Source organism: Xenopus laevis, chromosome 2L (genome assembly GCF_017654675.1).
Source record: "Xenopus laevis strain J_2021 chromosome 2L, Xenopus_laevis_v10.1, whole genome shotgun sequence".
NCBI lineage: Eukaryota > Metazoa > Chordata > Amphibia > Anura > Pipidae > Xenopus > Xenopus laevis.
Window position 1 is genome coordinate 149281481 of NC_054373.1, and position 18514 is coordinate 149299994.

Consider the following 18514-nt stretch of genomic DNA (forward strand, 5'->3'; position numbering starts at 1 on the left):
ATGTATTTGTTTACCCTTTTGTAGTGTTTTTCTGAATATAATTGCTCCACAAACAGGGAAATGAATATGTAAATTAGAAAAAAAAAATAGTCGCCACAAATTCCAGTAATTTATACAACCAGAAATTCACTTATTCACTTATATTACAGTCATGCTAGCACATTGGACAAAGAATGGCACACCTTCTTACTACATACAGTATCATATATACGGGTATCGGGTCTGTTATCCGGAAACCCATTATCCAGAAAGCTCCGAATTACGGAAATGCCGTCTCCCATAGACTCCATTTTATACAGATAATCCAAATTTTTAAAAATGATTCCCTTTTTCTCTGTAATATTAAAACAGAATCACGTACTTTATCCAAACTAAGATATAATTAATCTTTAGTGGAAGATAAACCAGCCAATTGGGTTTATTTAATGTTTTAATGCTTATCTAGTAGACTTAAGGAATGGAGATCCAAATACAAAATCAAAAAAAGATCTGTTACGTGGAAAACCCCAAGTCCTGTACACTTTGGAACAGGTCCCATACCTGTATCTGAAAAAAAGTAGTTGCCATTATAGAGGTTCCTCTACCCTTTTTTCCCTACGGAGGAAATTAGTATTATTATTATGTTTCATTTTGTTTTTGTTGGCTCCGGCATGAACACACTCTGCAAATTTCAGCTTGAAATGCAAAGTCTCACATTTATTGGTCAAAATACTCCGAATGCGTTTGCAATTGGGCCAACACAAGGCTTCCGGGCGCTAACAAAGAAAAGAATTTTGCTAGCGGTGAGGAGCTGAAAATGGTCTGCTGATTTCAGCAGGCTGATTTCGGCACCAACTGGCCCTAGCCTACGTTTTGGCCAGATTTTCTTTCTGGGCAGCAAAGGTTTCCTCCTGGTTTATCTACCATGTAGATCTAATTTGTGCAGCCTTTTTTAATGGTAGACTCGTACAATTTGTCATCAGTAGTGGTGAGAACTACTTGTAGGTCCTGTAAATCCTTGCTTTCTTGACAGTTTTTTCAGTATCTTGTGTTCTTCTCTCAGGCTGAACCTGCCGGGACTGCTGGGCAAGTTGGCAGTTGTTTGAAATCTTCTCCACTAATAGATGATCTTCTGGACAGAGACATGATTGATGTCCAATGGTTTGGTGATTTTTTCAAATCCATTGCCAGACTCATAGACATCTATAATTTCAGTGCTCAGGGCTCTTTCAATCTAGGAATGGTAATGCCACACACTTCAGCAAAAAAGAGCAAGTCCAGCTAAATGCCTGATATTTCATTAACACAGGGTTCCTTTCAAGATCCGCTCTAAAGATGTTGTAATCATTTGTACCTGATCTGGTGCACCTGACTCTCATTATAGTAATTGGCAGTGACAAATATAGGGGTGGACCTACTTTTTCCACCTGCACAATTTGCATTTATATTTTAATGATTAACTAATGATAAATGTACTTACTGTATGAGTTCACATTACTATACACGAAAAAAGGCAAAGCTTCCTTTTTGAAATTTGAAAATCAAACATAGCATACTTTTAACATATATGTTGCTTATTTCTTGGTAGGCATGTATGATTTTGTCAGTGTTAAATCTTTAATGTTCAGACATAATCTATTCCTTTTTTCTTGCAGTGGCAAGCTATATCATTGACTGTGATCGAGAAGGTCCAGATTGCGGCTATAATCCTGGGCTCCCTTTTCCTTATAGCTAGTATCTCCTGGTTAATTTGGTCCTCCCTCAGTCCTTCAGCAAAATGGCAGCGACAGGATTTACTTTTTCAAATCTGCTATGGGATGTATGGCTTCATGGACATTGTCTGTATAGGTGAGAAAAACAAATTACACTCTTAGTGATGTTTCTTTTTCCAGCTAGATGCTTTTTTATTATAAATGTTGTCTTGAAAATATCTAATTTAAGAAAGTAGTTTCCGTAATTACAGGGAAAAAAAGTGTTTTTTGTAAGGCATTTTGAGTCTTAGGTACTTGAACCACATACTTACTGGACATTTAAACATCTCTCTCAACTCCTTGAGCAGGCAAAATGCATGCATTCATCCTCCTGTTGCTCACATACATGTGTCCACCTATTTATTGCTACTTGCTACTAAAGGATAAGGTAGATTTTCCCTTTAATGGCTATTGGATTCAGTAGCAACCAGATAATGGTGGTGTTGCCGAACATTCCACTGGGCTCAGACTGATCGGAATGATTTATAGTGGGCGTTTTCCACCCAGGGGGTCAGGTGAGCAAATTGTGCCACAGTATAGTACAATTATATGTCATATTAGATGAAGGCCACCTTTTGTTTTGGATAAAATTAGCTTGTCTAATTTAATCCTGAGCTTTAAATGGGTCCATACTAATTGATTCAGTGTGGCTTTCATTCATATGTCTTGCAGGGCAGAAATTAGCATAGAGAAGATGAGCATCTTTTAAAGGAATTGCTCAGTGTAAAAAAGTTTTCAGATCTCTATAAAATCTAATGAATCTAATCTATAAAGGCTGGAGTGACCAGATTTCTAAAATAATAGCCAGAACCCTAATTCCTGCACCTCTCTGATTGGTTACCAGTCAGTAACCAATCAGTGACGTGGGGTGCACATGGGTTATAACAGTTTGATTCTGAATCTGAGCTGAATGCTAAGGATCAAAATCAAACTCACTGATCATTTATGTCGCATGTTGCCCCCTTCAAGTCGCTAACTAAGAATTAGAGAGCTGCAAAGCTGGAAGTTGGGTTCTGGCTATTATATTAGACATCTGGCAACTCCACCCTTTATACATTACATTTATGGTCAAATAACTATATTAGGAACATTTTTTATTTTGCACAGCCTATCTATTTACCCAGTTTTTATTTTTACACTGAACTGTTCCTTTAAAGATGCATTTTGCCTATAGGACCAATTGGGATGTAAATGCATGCTTTATTTTTATGCAACATCCAGACAGTAATAGCAGTTAACCTTGATGAAATATATTTTTGCATCGTAAAGTTTATAACTCCTTTACTGTCCGTATTTATATTTATATTTATATAGCACCAGCAAGTTACACAGCGCTTTACAATGCAAGGGTTTAAAAATAATTTAGCAAACAAGGGTCATCCCAGAGTTCCATGACCTGCACAAAAGCATTCGGCCTTAGCCTTGTGCCTTTATATGGTCAAGGATTCTTCAGTGACTTATAGTATCCTTTTGTTCTATCATAGGGGGTACATTATTCCCTGCTTAAATATTAGTAATGTAATCAGTTGTTTAGAAATGTGGTTTGCGCCACAACTCATTAAAGCATGTTTATTATAAAGAATAATATATCCCTATTAATGTTCTTGTGCATAATCATGTAAAAGTACATTTTATTATCTATCTTTGCATTGATATCTTTAATAAAAATTTGAAAAAAAAGAATAATATATCCCTTGCTGTAAAATCTGAGGATATTGGAAGTCACCACAGAATTTATAATATAAAAGGCCTCTTGTTTTTATATGGTTGTGAAACATATTGGGAAACATCTATATTTTCAATTAATGAACAGAGTACTAAAGGTTTTCCTTATCTAAGTAAAAATAACAAATAAAAAAAACAAACAAATACAAAAAGTATTGTAGAAGTGATACCTATAAAGGCTAACAATAAAAATACATTGCAAGCTTTCGGAGGACCAAGGCCCCTTCGTCAGGCAAAATACAAATGAAAGCTAGAAAGGCACAGCATATATATTGTTAGATCAGTGAAAGGTATTCATGGGCAATAAATTAGGACGTTACAGATAGACAGAGATCAATTGTAGAGATAATACAATGAATTGGGTGGGTTGTAAATAGTCCAGGAGTCTGGATCCAGTCAGGTAAGTTATAGTGTTACATGAAACCTGACCCTAAATTAAGGCCCTGTCTTAATGTGTTAAATAACTCCATACATTTGAATTCATAAATCTTCCTTTCCCGTTCAGTTTTAAAGTTCCCTTTTAGAATTAAGACTGTGATTTTGACTGCAGAAGTGTTGCCCCACTGGTGTATCACATGATTTGATGTTGATTGTATGTCTGTGATGGTTCATCCTTGTGCGGAATTTTTGTCCTGTTTCACCAATGAATATGCCTCCTGTAGAGCACCTAGTACATCTAATCAAGTATACCACATTGGATGAAGCACACGAATAGTGGTCCACAATGGTGTAGACTTTTTGTGTATTCGGAATAACAACTTGCACAGGATGTATTTGCAGGTTTCACATCTGTTGCTGTTGCAGGGAAATGTACCTGCTTTAGTTGTTTTAGGAAGCGCACTTCTGACAATCATTTTCCTCACATTAGGTGGTTGGAAAACTTTTGTTAATCAGGGATACAATCCGCAGGTTATTGATGATCAAATCCACAGAGCAACTCAAATACCCAGAGACACACTCTTGGATTACAAAGAAAAGACAGAGAACACCAGGGTACCTATTGTACTTACCTACAACCCACAACTGTACATTATTAGAAAAATAGCCAGAAACCTGCAACCCATGCTCCATACAGATACCTGACTAAAACAAATATTCCCGGAACTACCTCTCTTGTCTTATCGACAACCACCTAATGTGAGGAAAATGATTGTCAGAAGTGCTCTTCCTAAAACAACTAAAGCAGGTACATTTCCAGTTTTTGTTTTGTCCTTATCTAAGTATTATCTAAGTAGGGCTATTTTTCTATAAATGTTGTGTTGTGGAGCCATATGTGTGTTTTTTTGCATGGAGCACATCACACTGACATAGTGTCACAGTGGGGACCTAAATGTTGTGAATGTTACAACGAGGCATCATTTTCAAGTGATATGTGCAACTGTTTCCATACCCAGGGGTAACACTTGTTTGCTATCCACTATTAGTCCATGTTTCTTACCACTGCGATTTTTTAGAGGAAAACTATACCCCTGAACAATGAAGGTCTCTATAAAAATACATTACATAAAACAGCTAATTTTTTATTTTTTTGCCTTTACATTCCCTTTAAGCAACATATTAAGTGGCATGTTAAAGAATATTACCTAACTGGAATATATATTTAAGTAAATATTGCCTGTTTACATCTTTTCCCTTTAGCCAGCATTTTATGTTATTCTCTGTGCTGCCTCAGAGATCACCTGACCAGAAATAATGCAACTCTAAGGGGCAGATTTACTAAGCTCGAGTGAAGAATTCGAATGAAAAAAAATTTGAATTTCGAAGTATTTTTTTTTTGGGTACTTTGACCATCGAATGGGTCAAATTCGATCGAATCAAATGATTCGAACGATTCGAAGTAAAAATCGTTCGACTATTCGAAAATTCGATAGTCGAAGTATTGTCTCTTTAAAAAATACTTTGACTTCATACTTCGCCACTTTCAACCTACTGAGCTGCAATGTTAGCCTATGGGGATGACCTTGTAGTGATTTGTATTGGATCTTATTTTTGCCAATACATCCCGTTTAATGTTTCCAACTCCAGCTGCAGGGACAAAGATCATGGAGCCAGATTATTAAACAGAGAATCTGGGTCTCTCATTGAAGGATTATTTTGCTGCAGCATTGGTTCTTACAGATAGGGTTGCCAGCTTTTCATAAATTTTCTACCGGCCGGTGGTGGGGGCGTGATGAAAAGGGGGGCGGGTCGTGACAAATAGGGGACAGGTCATGACGAAAAGGGGGTGGGCCGTGACGTAAAAGGTGGCGGAGCCACGTCACGGCAATGGCCAGAAGGAGGAGAACAGTTACGTTTCCAGCACATTGGGGGCCTGCCAAGGGGTTTTGTTAAGGGTATTACAAATTTACCGGCAACTACATTGCAGGTAAATTTGCAATATCGGCCTTGGCAGGTGTTTTATCGGCCGGTAAAATACTGGCTGGGTGGCAACCCTATCTGCAGAGTTGGAGAAAGAATGTATTCAAAAACTATAAAATCCACATTAGATTACATGGCAACACAGGACCCAGTGCAGTCTGCATATTTGGATTATTAATTAGTCTTGCTGTATCTTCTTCTATGGCAGATATTATTTAACTTGTGCTGTTTTGATAATTTATAACGATCCCTAAGCAGCCCAGATCATACTGAGCATGTACACAGTCTTGGTCTTGCAAAGGTGTTACAAGATCATGACCCCCTGTGACCAACTTTGAAAGCATAAATCATTTGTTTTATTAGGCTTCTGGTACAGTAAGTTCATGTTTATGTTTAGTATACAAAATACAGCATTTCTAGCCTTATTCTATTTTAGACTTTAGTTCCCCTTTAAGTATTCTTTTTGGGGGGTATAGTTTTTCTAAGATACTATTTTGTACTTGATGTTGATTAAGCTAGCATAAATCATTGTTGATGGCATAACAATGCTACCTTTTTAATAGCCTTGAGACATGGTGCTCCACTTATGGTAAATCCATATCTGATAGCGAATCTCACAAGCATTAGACAACAACAAATTGCATTATGACCTGTGAATGTCCTGGTCTTCCATAATACTTTTTTTTTCAATGCAAGTTTCATTTATTTTCAATTCTAACAAGCCACAGGTCCACTAAATGAACAGTTGTCATAGACATTTGTCTTGGGAATCCCAGCCCAGCAAAAGTACATTTGTCATGATAAAATATTGTCGGCTGTGGATAAAGATAAATGGACATGTTGTGATTGTTCTGATACTATAAATATCACCGGTGACTGCCCATGAAAATCTCTGGAAAATTGTGTGTTGCAAGTTGCAGCCTAAAACAGAGCACATTTACATTACTGGATTAAGATCGCTACAATTACCTGGTGATTGTTGGATTCTGGGACACAAGGTGCTATATTTAGCCTGGAGCAATTACATCCTGTTTCCATGTAACTGAAAACACTGGCACATTTACATTTAAAATCGACAAAAATTTTATGGAAACCCATATAGTTTAATAAATGCTCACACCTGTTGAGAACATATTGTTGAGAACATATTGCTTATAGCAAAAAAAAAAACCACATAAGTTTTGAAACTTTGTCTTGCCAAAGATCAGTAAAACTAAAACAAAAAAAAAAAACCCTGTAGGAAGCCAGAATAATATATTTTAAAGGCCAGATCTAAGCACCCTGGCAGGAGTAGATGGGTTTCAGCCAAAAGCTTAAATTAAACGCAGTATTAGAAGTAAATGATCTAAAAATGAGCAGTAAGATTAAAGGAGAACTAAACCCTACAACTGAATATGGTTAAATATGCCATATTTTACATACTAAACTTATTCAACCAGCCTAAAGTTTCAGCATCTCAATAGCAGCAATGATCCAGGACTTCAAACTTTTCACAGGGGGTCACCATCTTGGAAAGTGTCTGCAACACTCACATGCTCAGTGGGCTCTGAGCAGCTGTTGAGAAGCTAAGCTTAGGGGTCGTCGCAAATTCAAGCATTCAAGCAGAAAAAAAATATAAGCTGAAGGCTGATTATTAAATTCTAATGATAGTTGCACTGGTTTTTGAGCTGACATGTAGTAATTATTTGTTGTTAGTACTAATCAGCCTTATATTGTGACATTTATAGTCTGTATATACTGTATATTGTGAGTGGGTCCCTAAGCTCAGTAAGTGACAGCAGCACAGAGCATGTGCACTGAATCAGCAGAAAAGATGGGGAGCTGCTGGGGCATCTTTGGAGACACAGATCTTTACTGCTAAAGGGCTGTGGTTGCCTTGCGCTGGTACAGAAGTCCAAAACGTGGGGGCACATCTACTAATCTCAAAGTAAAATCCTTTGACTTCGAATATCGAAGTCGAAGGATTTACCGCAAGTACTTTGATCGAACGATCGAAGGATTTTAATCCATCAATCAAAGGATTTTCCTTAGTCGAAGGTCGTAGTAGCCTATTTGATGGTTCGAAGTACCCAAAAAAAAACCTTCGAAATTCGAAGTTTTTTTACTTCGAATCCTTCACTCGAGATTAGTAAATGTGCCCCATAATGCACAACATTTCTAGTTACTTCTTTACTTAGGCCTTAGTTCTCCTTTAAGAGATCTGACAATGAAGAAACACAGGGATAGATCATTAAATACGGGTATGGGATCTATCTCTGGAATGCTTAGGACCTAGGTTTTCTGAGTAAGGGATATTAACATAATTTGGATCAAGTGATACTGTATGTAGGAAGGAACAGTTACTTATATCTGACTGTGCCTATGGAGGCAGCATTCAAGGGGCAGCCCTTGAATGATTTTATGGTATAAAAAAACCTGCTGCAGGATACTTTCCCTTGAAATCAAGATGCAAATGTGGTTGGTAGGAGATACCTGGTGCCGAAAGAGCGACACCACGTTGCTTCATGATGTCACATCTGCTGACGTGACTGCGCATGCATAATCAGGTGCCGATGCAAAGCAAAGCGATCCACTAAGAGAACATTATGTTTTTCACATAAATGTACCTAAAATTCTTCCAAAAAATGTTTTTTTCTAAATTACAGTTCTTTTTCATTTTTAGCTTCTAGTGAATTTTTCAGTTGTGCCCAGCCATGTTTCATTTGCCCAGAAATCCTAAGCAGTGATTCACCAGTCAGATTGTAGTCTGCTAATGAGCAGCGATTCTTACAGAGAAGCCAACCATGAGCCTGCTGGGAATCTCTGTGCCTGATTCCATTCAGTCCCATTTAAAGATGTGGGTTCTTTCAACGCAGTCCACATCCTATAAAATTTATAGGGCCAAATCTGTAGTGATGACATAAACGGTGCCTGTTTTACTGCAGATATCCAAGCCATTCTGCTATAAATAGATCCGATGAAAAATCAATCATTTTATTTTGAGCAGCATTTATGGTCTGATATTTCCTATTAAAGCAGCACAATTCCCAGCAAGCTATAGGTTTGCCAAGCTACACATGAACAGGATTTATATGGTATGCTGTTCTGTCAGTCTACAGATATTGCAAAGCAGTTTTGCTGCCATTTGCGTGTCTAGTCCTCCGACATTTACAAATATTTCCATTGTGTCTTTATACAGCTCTGACAATACCCTGCCTTTCACTGAAGGTGCTGCTGAACAGATAAAATTAATTGTGGATGTGTCTAAATGGCAACACAAATCCTGAGTCAATTGTCCCTTACATATTGAAGAGAAAACCCTTATCTTCATGAAATACTTTTTATATGCAGCCCATATTTCACCCTCTACTGCTTTCCTGCCCTCCTTCTCTATAAAATCATCAGCCGCAACTACCAAAGCTCACAAACTTCATTTATTATGTATGTAGGCATTGGTGGTTTTATATAGACCCAATGAGTCAGCAGCACTCTCTATAGTTTCCAAGTATAGAGTTATATACAGGGATGGACTCTATTCCCCAGAAACCCATTATACAAAAAGCACCACATTACAGCATTGTTGAGTGATTTACTTTTCTTTCTCTTAATTAGGTAATACTTTGTACTTGATATTTACTAGCCTAAATCCACCTTGATTGCTAAACTCTTATTTTTTTTAATGTCTTTTACTAGCTTAAAGGCATGTTCAGACTTCTCTGATCAGGTGTGTTAAGTACAGGGCATCAGATGTTCCATGCAACTACTTGCATTTCATCAATAACACACTTATAGGGGGTGTCAATTCTGATGCCCATGGGCCACCCTTATGCAGGTCTAGGAAAGGTCCAAAATGTTCAATTCTATGTGTGGGGGGCACAAAGTGTAGCTAGGCACTGCATGGGTGCCACAGCATCAATCCTCTTGTATATTGTTTCTCCCTTATTTAATAAGCCAAAGTCTGTTTTGTCTCTGTAATTGACAAGTATTTTGATTGTCCATGATCACTCTTCCTATGTACCTAAAATACATTGTATTACAGCTTGTCACTGGGTTTATTATTGGGTTGTTTTTTTAACTTTCCTCATAAATCAGAGTACCTTTAGCTTCTACTCTCCTTCAACCTCTATTAGTTAAAATAATAGTTTGGACAGTGGGATTATGGTCTAAGGTTTTTGGTGGGCCCCTGGCATCAAAGTCTAACATAGACTGTGTTGTGCTCTAATGGATGCTTCACAATAGCAATAATGTATCTGAGTGTATGGAATAACAAAGTCTTGCATTTTAAAGGGCTGCAGTATAGTTTGGGAAATGGGCATTGCTGAAAAGCAACTCTGAGTGGGTATCAGAGTGTATAAATACTGAGATGTGCTGCTTGAATGAGAAGGTCTCCAGAGAGAGGTGCTGCAAGTCTGAAGAAATGATTAAGAAGCATTCGCTAGATATATAAAGAAGATGGTCATCAGTAGCGAGCAGAGCATAAATAGAAGTTTGATAACAGTTCAATGTAAGGGAGTGAAGACCATTGAGCTTTTTCTTATTGATTAAAAAAAAATTACACAGAGTCAGCACAGTAAATTTAATAATATCCATGATAATTGTCATGAACACTGCTGAAAAACTGTCCCTCCTAATGCCCACTGCACTTGCATCTGGGGCTCCCTTGTGTCTGAAGCAGGTCAGCATTATATCACTTAAACTAGCACTGGTGTGAACACAGCATTAAATACCCTTTCTTTGGAGTTTAGAAAGATAGTGATGGATTATGAGCAAGTGATTTGAGCCTTGTATGTACCAATTTGCTCATAATCCAATAATTGGGTGCAGTAACTGGAGTTCAGTTTGAAGAAAAAAAGGTAATAGTCCTGCTCTTGCAGCTTTCCAGGAGAAGCTGAAGCAATCGAATAATTCAGTGTGATCTAACATTCACATTTGTTTTAAACAAGCAGTAAGGTCTGGCTGATTTACACTTAAAATGGTCCCGCCATGTTCTGCCCGTGTACCCAAATGATTTCATTTCAGAGACAGAGATGCTCGAGCAAAACTTAAATCTCAGTTGCAGCATAAAAACTCTACAGTAATAGTTTTACCTAATTATTGCCTAATTATTCTCTGGAGATCCACACAGAAAAAGGCCTAGATTAAATTACATAAAATATTATATGCAGTCTTAGTACCATGGGTTTTGTGCAGACGTGAAAGCTTCTTTATATACAGTAACTCTGTGAATGGTTTTTTTTGTAAGCATTATTCCTCCTTTAAATGAGTAAAGTAGTTATAAGTATGATAGGTCCACTCCATTGAAGTTTCACTTAATACTCTTTAGTAATAAAATGTCAAAGAAGCAAAAAAAAAAGTTATTACAGCCACTATATAATATGAATACAGTTGTAATTTATGGTTGTAAAGCAATTTTCTGGTTAGCATGAAATTTTAATTAAGCGACGACTGTCCTATATGCGCTTTTATTTCACTTCCAGTAAAGTATCAGGAGAGCTTCTGTTTCCAAGGGATATATATTTGCAGTCGCTGTTTGAAGCAAATCTGGATGTAGTTTTAAAGGTTAAAAATACCCCCCTTTTTGACATGCAGACAAAGGCAAGAGGTCCTCAGCTCTAGTAGTCAAATTGCTAAGGACATGAAAGAGAGGGATTGTTTGTCCCTGTATTTCAATATATTCAAGCTGTCCTACTGCAACTTAAATATTAAATATTTAAATTTCTTTTTGGCACCTTTTTCACATAAGACTGATCGAATGAGCACGCCGCTTCCCTTTAAGAAAAACAAAGCCCAACTGTACACAGTATTAAATATACATTTATGTTGCCTTAATTTCTAAAGGTCTATTTGTATAACTTTCAAGTGCTATCTACGGAATCAGACAGTGAAAGAAAATGTACTAATGAATTTAAGAATTTATGGTTCAGCCACATATAAATACTGTAGGCTGTATAATCCTTTTCAGACATGTGATGTGGTTATTTGTTCATTTTGTACTCACTGAGATGCCATTGTTAGCCTTACAGTTGCAGCAACAAAAGATCTGTGCTCCAAGTTTTCAAACAACACTTCACAGTGAATGATAATCTGTAAAGGTTTGGGATTTAGAACACCTTTTATGTATTTGCCATTATTGTGTTTGCGAAAAAAATACCATTGCAGCAATAACTATAATACCACTGGATGGATTTATATTTGGACAAAAACAAAAGCTGATTAGTAACGACTGGGGTTCTTTTGTGTCTGGTTCTTTCCATTGCTTCCATCAATTTTTGGGATTAGTAAAGTTTATGATATCAGGCTTAATATATATATATATATATATAGAGAGAGAGAGATAGAGATAGAGAGAGAGAGAGAACGTGTCTTGGCTATCTATTACATTATTATATTGCTCCTCTTGTAGAATAATTTTTTGTTGCTGAAAAACTTGTTATTGAAACTAGGGTACAGGTATGGGACCTGTTATCCTTAAATCTACTAGAAAATCATATAAACATTAATTAAACCCAATATGCTGGTTTTGTTTCCAATAAGGATTAATTATATCTTAGTTGGGATCAAGTACAAGGTACTGTTTTATTATTACAGAGAGAAAGGAAATAATTTAAAAAAAATTTGGATTATTTGAATAAAATGTAGTCTATGGGAGATGGCCTTTCCATAATTTGGAGCTTTCTGGATAACAGGTTTCTGGATAATTGATCCCCTACCTGTATATATATTGAACCATAAAACATATGATGTGTGTTTTTATAAGGTACAGAGAGTGAGGGAAAACAAAATAAAATCTACACTTAGAGGCCAATTTACTAATGCTCGAGACTCTGGGATTTGCATTCAGTATCAGGAACTCATGTGTGGTTTCCGCATTCCAAATACCTCAACTTGATGCCAATTGTTTCTTTCCCGAGAAGGTTTTTCTGAAAAATAAAAGCTTGGCACCAAAACCTGCCACGCCACCTGCCACGTGAAAAAACAGCAGCAAGCCAATGTTTTCAGATGTGGAAATCATGCGCAGAGGCTTGAACATTAGTAAATTGGCCCCCGATTATAAAGTATTCATTTTACTGACCCATCTCTGAATGTAGTGGGAAATGTTAGTATGGGTCTTTGTGTATGATCCAGAAAGTGAAATGTGAGTTCACTGTAAAGGCAGCCTCAAGGTTGATTAGTAAGGACTGAGTTGGAAGTTAGTACTCAGGAACAGGCAGTTTGGGCAGGCACTGGAATAGGGAGGACTGACTATAAAGGGTCATTAGAAAGGTTTGGTCAAAGTCCAGTTACAGGTCAGGACTGGCAAAGTTCAATAAATAAAATAAAAAACCAAGGATTAAACACGAGTACAATAAGAGCAGTGTAAACAAACGAACGAGGTAGGAGGACCTACCGTTTGGCAAAGGCCTCTGTGACAGACTTTCAATAATTGATCTTCACATCACTCATGGCACATTCTATTTGCTCAGAGCTGGTTCTTCAGTCCCAACATGAGCTTTGTAATGTCACAGCACTGGCACAATGGTGACATTATCGCCCATATTTGATGCAGTGTAAGATGCATTAACACCGTATACCTTGAGTAATCTTTCTCTAGTAAACTTTTAAGGACGTCAGAGTCTGCGTATGAAAGCTTAGCAAAGTTATTGTAGCTGTAATTATCTCCAGTGCTGTGAGATTCCTTATCCAAGGTCAGATAACTCAGAGCATAGACGTTTGATGGGTGAGGTTACTGTTTCTCAACTGATATGTTGTATTTTTTTGGTGTTGTAGTTTGCCTAGTATGACCCAAGCAGTACTAGTAGAAGGGTAAAAATAGAAAAGGCAATATAAGCAGCCAGTTAATTTCCAAATCAGTTTCCAGTCTCATCAATGTGCTTAGAGTTGCGATAATAATTTAAAAATTCTGTAAGGTTTTTTTTTTATGCAACAAGAAGAAAATGTGAGGAACATACCAAAAGGACAAAGCAATCACACAAATTGCAATGACTCATTGTTACCATTGTTCTGGAAACACATTCATTGATGCATGGAAGTCATCCAGACATTGGTCATATCTGTTTATTTCTACTGCCACTGTAACCAATAGCCAAACAAGGCAGTGGGTTTTTTTTATTGTTTTTTTTTTTATGTGTTTGGGTCTTTCCTCATTGCAGTAGTACGGAGAAGGGTATAACATAGTTTAGGCTGCATCAACTTTTTGTATCAATGACATCAATGTGGAATGTTAACAGGAACAAGGTGAAGCAGAGCACACTCTAATAACTTCACAGAGAACGCCTGGTGCACAGGGTAGAGGTACGGCAGCCCCCAATATATAATAGAACGAGAAAAACTCTGGCACTCGAGGCAAGTGAAATGCAGGGTTCCCCCTTGCTTTTATTTCTTGTGCAGACGTGCAACGTTTCGGGGTGACCCCCATGCTTGATAAAGGGGGTCACCCCGAAATGTTGCACATCTGCACAAGAAATAAAAGCAAGGGGGAACCCTGCATTTCACTTGCCTCGAGTGCCAGAGTTTTTCTCGTTCTATCAATGTGGAATGTGCAATCAGATCCCTGCAATGTTCTCTTCAACTACTTTCTGCCATTAGTTTCATATCAATTGTCATCAATTGTGACACTACATCTTACAGAACAGTTTTGCACCAGTGAAAGTGCCATACGTAGTCTATATCTGAATCATACTGGCAGTTTTTGATATTTGGATGTGCCATTATTTGTTGGGTATGTGCATTTCTACTGTATCAATATATATAGATGCTGGCAGAGCTGTAAGAGTTGACAGTACAGTATTCTACAGGGTGAGTTTACTAATTTACATTAGTTCCTAATTGCACCAGCGTACTTGCATTAGCAACCAATCAGCATATATTTTTTCATCAGTTTCCTAGAAACTATGCATATGTCTACTGTAGGGGTTCTACAATAGGTAACATATAAATATTTTGTGCATGTGTACACCGTGAGTGTATAAGTCATCAATGTGTATGTATTTTGTATCTTGTGTATACACTGCTGTACGGTATACACTGTTCAGATGGGGCTAAGAAACTTTGGGGAGGAGTAAGTTCTGCCAACTCCCTATTACAAATGATTTAACAAAAGAATATTCATTAAAGGAGAAGAAAAGGCTACAATTAAGTAAGCTTTAACAGAAAGGTCTATATAAATACAGCAGTAAACCCTCAAAGTAATGCTACTCTGAGTCCTCTGTCAAAAGAAACACTGCATTTCTTTCCTTTTATTGTTTACACATGGGCTTCTGTATCAGACTTCTTGTCTTCAGCTTATACCTCCAGGGCTAGGGCTTGAGCATGCTCAGTTTGTTCCTCTCCCCCTCCCTCCTCCCATCCCTGCTGTAATCTGAGCTCAGAGCTGTAAGTGGGCAGGGAGAGACTCAGGCAGGAAGTGATGTCACACCAAGTTTATATGGCAGCTTCTATCCTAAACAAACAGAGACAGTGTGTGGAGTTTTTTACTCAGGTATGATAAAGCATTCTGCAGAATAAATATAGCATTCTAGCTTGCACTATTGTGGCTAATCTGTTGGCAATAAACTGTCTTGGAGCTTTCCATCTCCTTTAAAGGGATTGTTCACCTTTGAGTTAACTTTTAGCATGAGGAGTGATATTCTGAGACAATTTGCAATTGGTTTTCATTTTTTCATTATTTGTGATTTTTGAGTTATTTAGCTATTTATTCAGCAGGTCTACAATTTTCACTATATACAATCTGGTAGCTAGGGTCCAAATTACCCTAGCAACCATGTATTGATTTGAATAAGAAACTGGAATATGAATAGGAGAGGACCTTACTAGAAAGATGAGCAATAAAAGGTAGCAGTAGTTATAAGTGTGTAGCCTTACAAACCATTTGCTTTTTATATGGGGTCAGCAACACCCACCTGAAAGCAGGAAAGAGTCAGAGTCAGAAAAGGCAAAAACTATAAAAAATAAATAATGAAAACCAATGGAAGATTTCCTTAGAATTGGCCATTCTATTCATTCTATAACATACTAGAAGTTTACTTAAAGGTGAACCACCCCTATAAGAAGAGGCATTTGCTCATTGTGGTGCATGGTGTTAACCTGAGTTTAGAATAGTAATGCAACATATAGGCATATAGAAACAAATTATGGTAAGGTGATATCTTTGTTCCAGACCTCTCCATTATGATACAACGTTTTGTTTTTCTCGTTTCTGTGAAACAGGTTTAATTATCCACGAAGGATCGTCAGTATATCGAATCTTCAAGAGATGGCAGGCTGTCAATCAGCAATGGAAAGTTCTGAACTATGACAAAACAAAGGACCTTGGAGAACCTCTGGGTGGGACTTCAAAGCTGGGGGGAAGAAACTCACGGACGAACCATTCCTCTCACAATGATAGAGGACCTGGTCGGAGCCAGCGAGTTAGGACTATTTTGAACCATCACTGTGGTTATACGATTCTGCACATCCTTAGCCACCTGAGGCCTAATGAACGAAGTAACTCAAACTCTAACAGAGAGGTGGTGATGAGAGTGACAACAGTATGAGAAACTGTGTGTGGGAATGATTAAGAGAATGAGTCAACACTTTACTACTGATAACAGTTTGTTGTCAAATAGGGGGAAGAGCTTTGCTTTGATGTGGAACACAAGCAAAATGCGTTGGTTTCACCCAGTGAGCAGGCATTCTAATGCATTCTGGTCAACCTTCTTCTTATACCAAAAGCCCTGTTTTTTTTTATTTTTTTCGAAGTTGGGCCTTTTGTCAGCTAGTGCCATCCTGTGCATTTTTTCAATTGCAAAACCGCCCAACCTCAAGAAAAGCTGAAAACCTAACGGCTCCTTCAAGCATTGTAATTGTTTCCGAGAAATCCCACTTGAACCATTACGTTTTTGAATACGTTGAAAGCACAAGCCAGCGTTTTAACAGCAAAAATCACAATCTTAACGTTTTTACCTCAGATTTACCAAACACAACAGCAGCAGCACCACCACAAAAGTTGCAAATCAAGCAAACGAGAAATGCGGTAAATAAAATGATTTTCCAACAAGTCCATCTTGCCAGAATTGCAGAACCCGAATGGTAATCCTATGTGAGGGGGAAAAAAGACAATGATATGGTCCAGAAATTTCTAAGCGATGAATAGGTGCAATAAAACATATTTTTACGGCATAATGGGATCTTTGCAATAAGACGCTTGTACTTTTCCCCTGGTTTTACATTTTTCGCATGAGTAAATGTAATTTTTTTCCCCTCTTTTCTCCCTGCGGGAGGATAAAGAAAAATATTTATATGCAAATAGTCTCCAACTACATTTCTTTCTCTTCTTTCTATTTACATACTGGGAAGTGAAATTAAAGCATCAGGATTTCCCTATAATGTCTTGTATTCCCTTATGGTGTCATTTCACAGAGCAAGAGAAATACATGCCATCTTACCCTTTTATACACACTTGTACTGAAATGCTATGCACGTCACTCTCGCACATACAACGTCTTGGTTTCTTTAGATCTTCCACATGTGAAAGCCAAAGTCGCCGTAATGTTCAGTTTAAAAAGGGACGGTCAAGTTCATTGTAGAATTCAATTTAACCATGAAGGAAACATACTCCAGATATGCTTGGAGATTTTGAATTATTTGCCTTTTTTTCCAGCCTTTAGTTGGTAATGTAAGATGGTATGTGGAATGTAGATTATTTATTATAATTTATCTTTTATTTAAACACACTTTTATATATTCTAGTCCAGTGTTCCCCAACCAGTGGCGTCATGTTGCTCACCAACCCCTTGGATGTTGCTCCCAGTGGCCTCAAAGCAGGTGCTTATTATTGAATTATTGGATTGGAGGCAAGTTTTGGTTGTATACAAAACCTACTGCCAAATAGATCCTCCTGTTGGCTACCAGTCCACAAAAAGGCTACTAAATAGCCACTACAGCGCTTATTTGGCACCCCCTGGAACTATTTACTTGCTGGTGTTGCTCCCCAACTCTTTTTACATTTAAATGTGGTTTGTTCACATGTTAAAAAGGTCTAGTCTGTCATGCAGAGTTCTGTCTGGCCCTTAGGAATGCATTTCGGTCCAGTGCTACCCTAGTCACCGGACCACCAACTGGCCACACCTGCGATGATTGGCACATGCATAGTCTGTACATGTGCTGATTGTGAAAAATAGGGGTACCCCTCTCTCAGCTCAACTACTGGATTTAGCTGCAAGCTGGCAGCAGACTGGGGGATTTTTTAATATATAATATAAATATTTTTAATTATAATATAGATATGTAGATGCCTGAATGCCACCCCTAAAGTTGGTACCCTATTCACGTGCCCTCATGCCCACAATCACGGATGGTTCTTAAAAGTGTCTTTATTCAAATTTTCATATAATCCCCCACATCAAAGCATGAGTGCTCCTAAATACCTTCTAATATTAATAAACATGAGGAGCACCCGGGGCTTGATTTTGTGATAAGTGAGTGCCAGTGTACTTTGAAACTATATATATATATATATATATATATATATATATATATATATATATATATATATATATATATATATATATATATATATATATATATATATATATATATACACAAAGTCCAAACTCTGGTGCACACATAACGAACGCTTCTGCCTAGGTGCTGCTTATGGTGAATCATAGATAGAGCAAAAAAACTGCACTCACAGGACTTTTAAAGGTGCAAAATCAAAAAAGAAATAAAGATCATTTTTTGAT

At 37.4% G+C, this 18514-nt stretch overlaps 1 protein-coding gene across 1 annotated transcript in view; it reads left to right on the forward strand.

The window, feature by feature from the left end:
* marchf9.L (membrane associated ring-CH-type finger 9 L homeolog) overlaps window positions 1–17156 on the forward strand; it is a 150547-nt gene extending 133391 nt beyond the window's left edge. Inside the window, exons 4-5 of the mRNA XM_018247483.2 lie at window positions 1635–1827; window positions 15999–17156. Coding sequence (XP_018102972.1) covers window positions 1635–1827; window positions 15999–16324 — 519 coding nt within the window. The 3' untranslated portion in view covers window positions 16325–17156. The remainder of the gene's footprint in view (window positions 1–1634; window positions 1828–15998) is intronic.
* Window positions 17157–18514: the final 1358 nt, after the last annotated feature.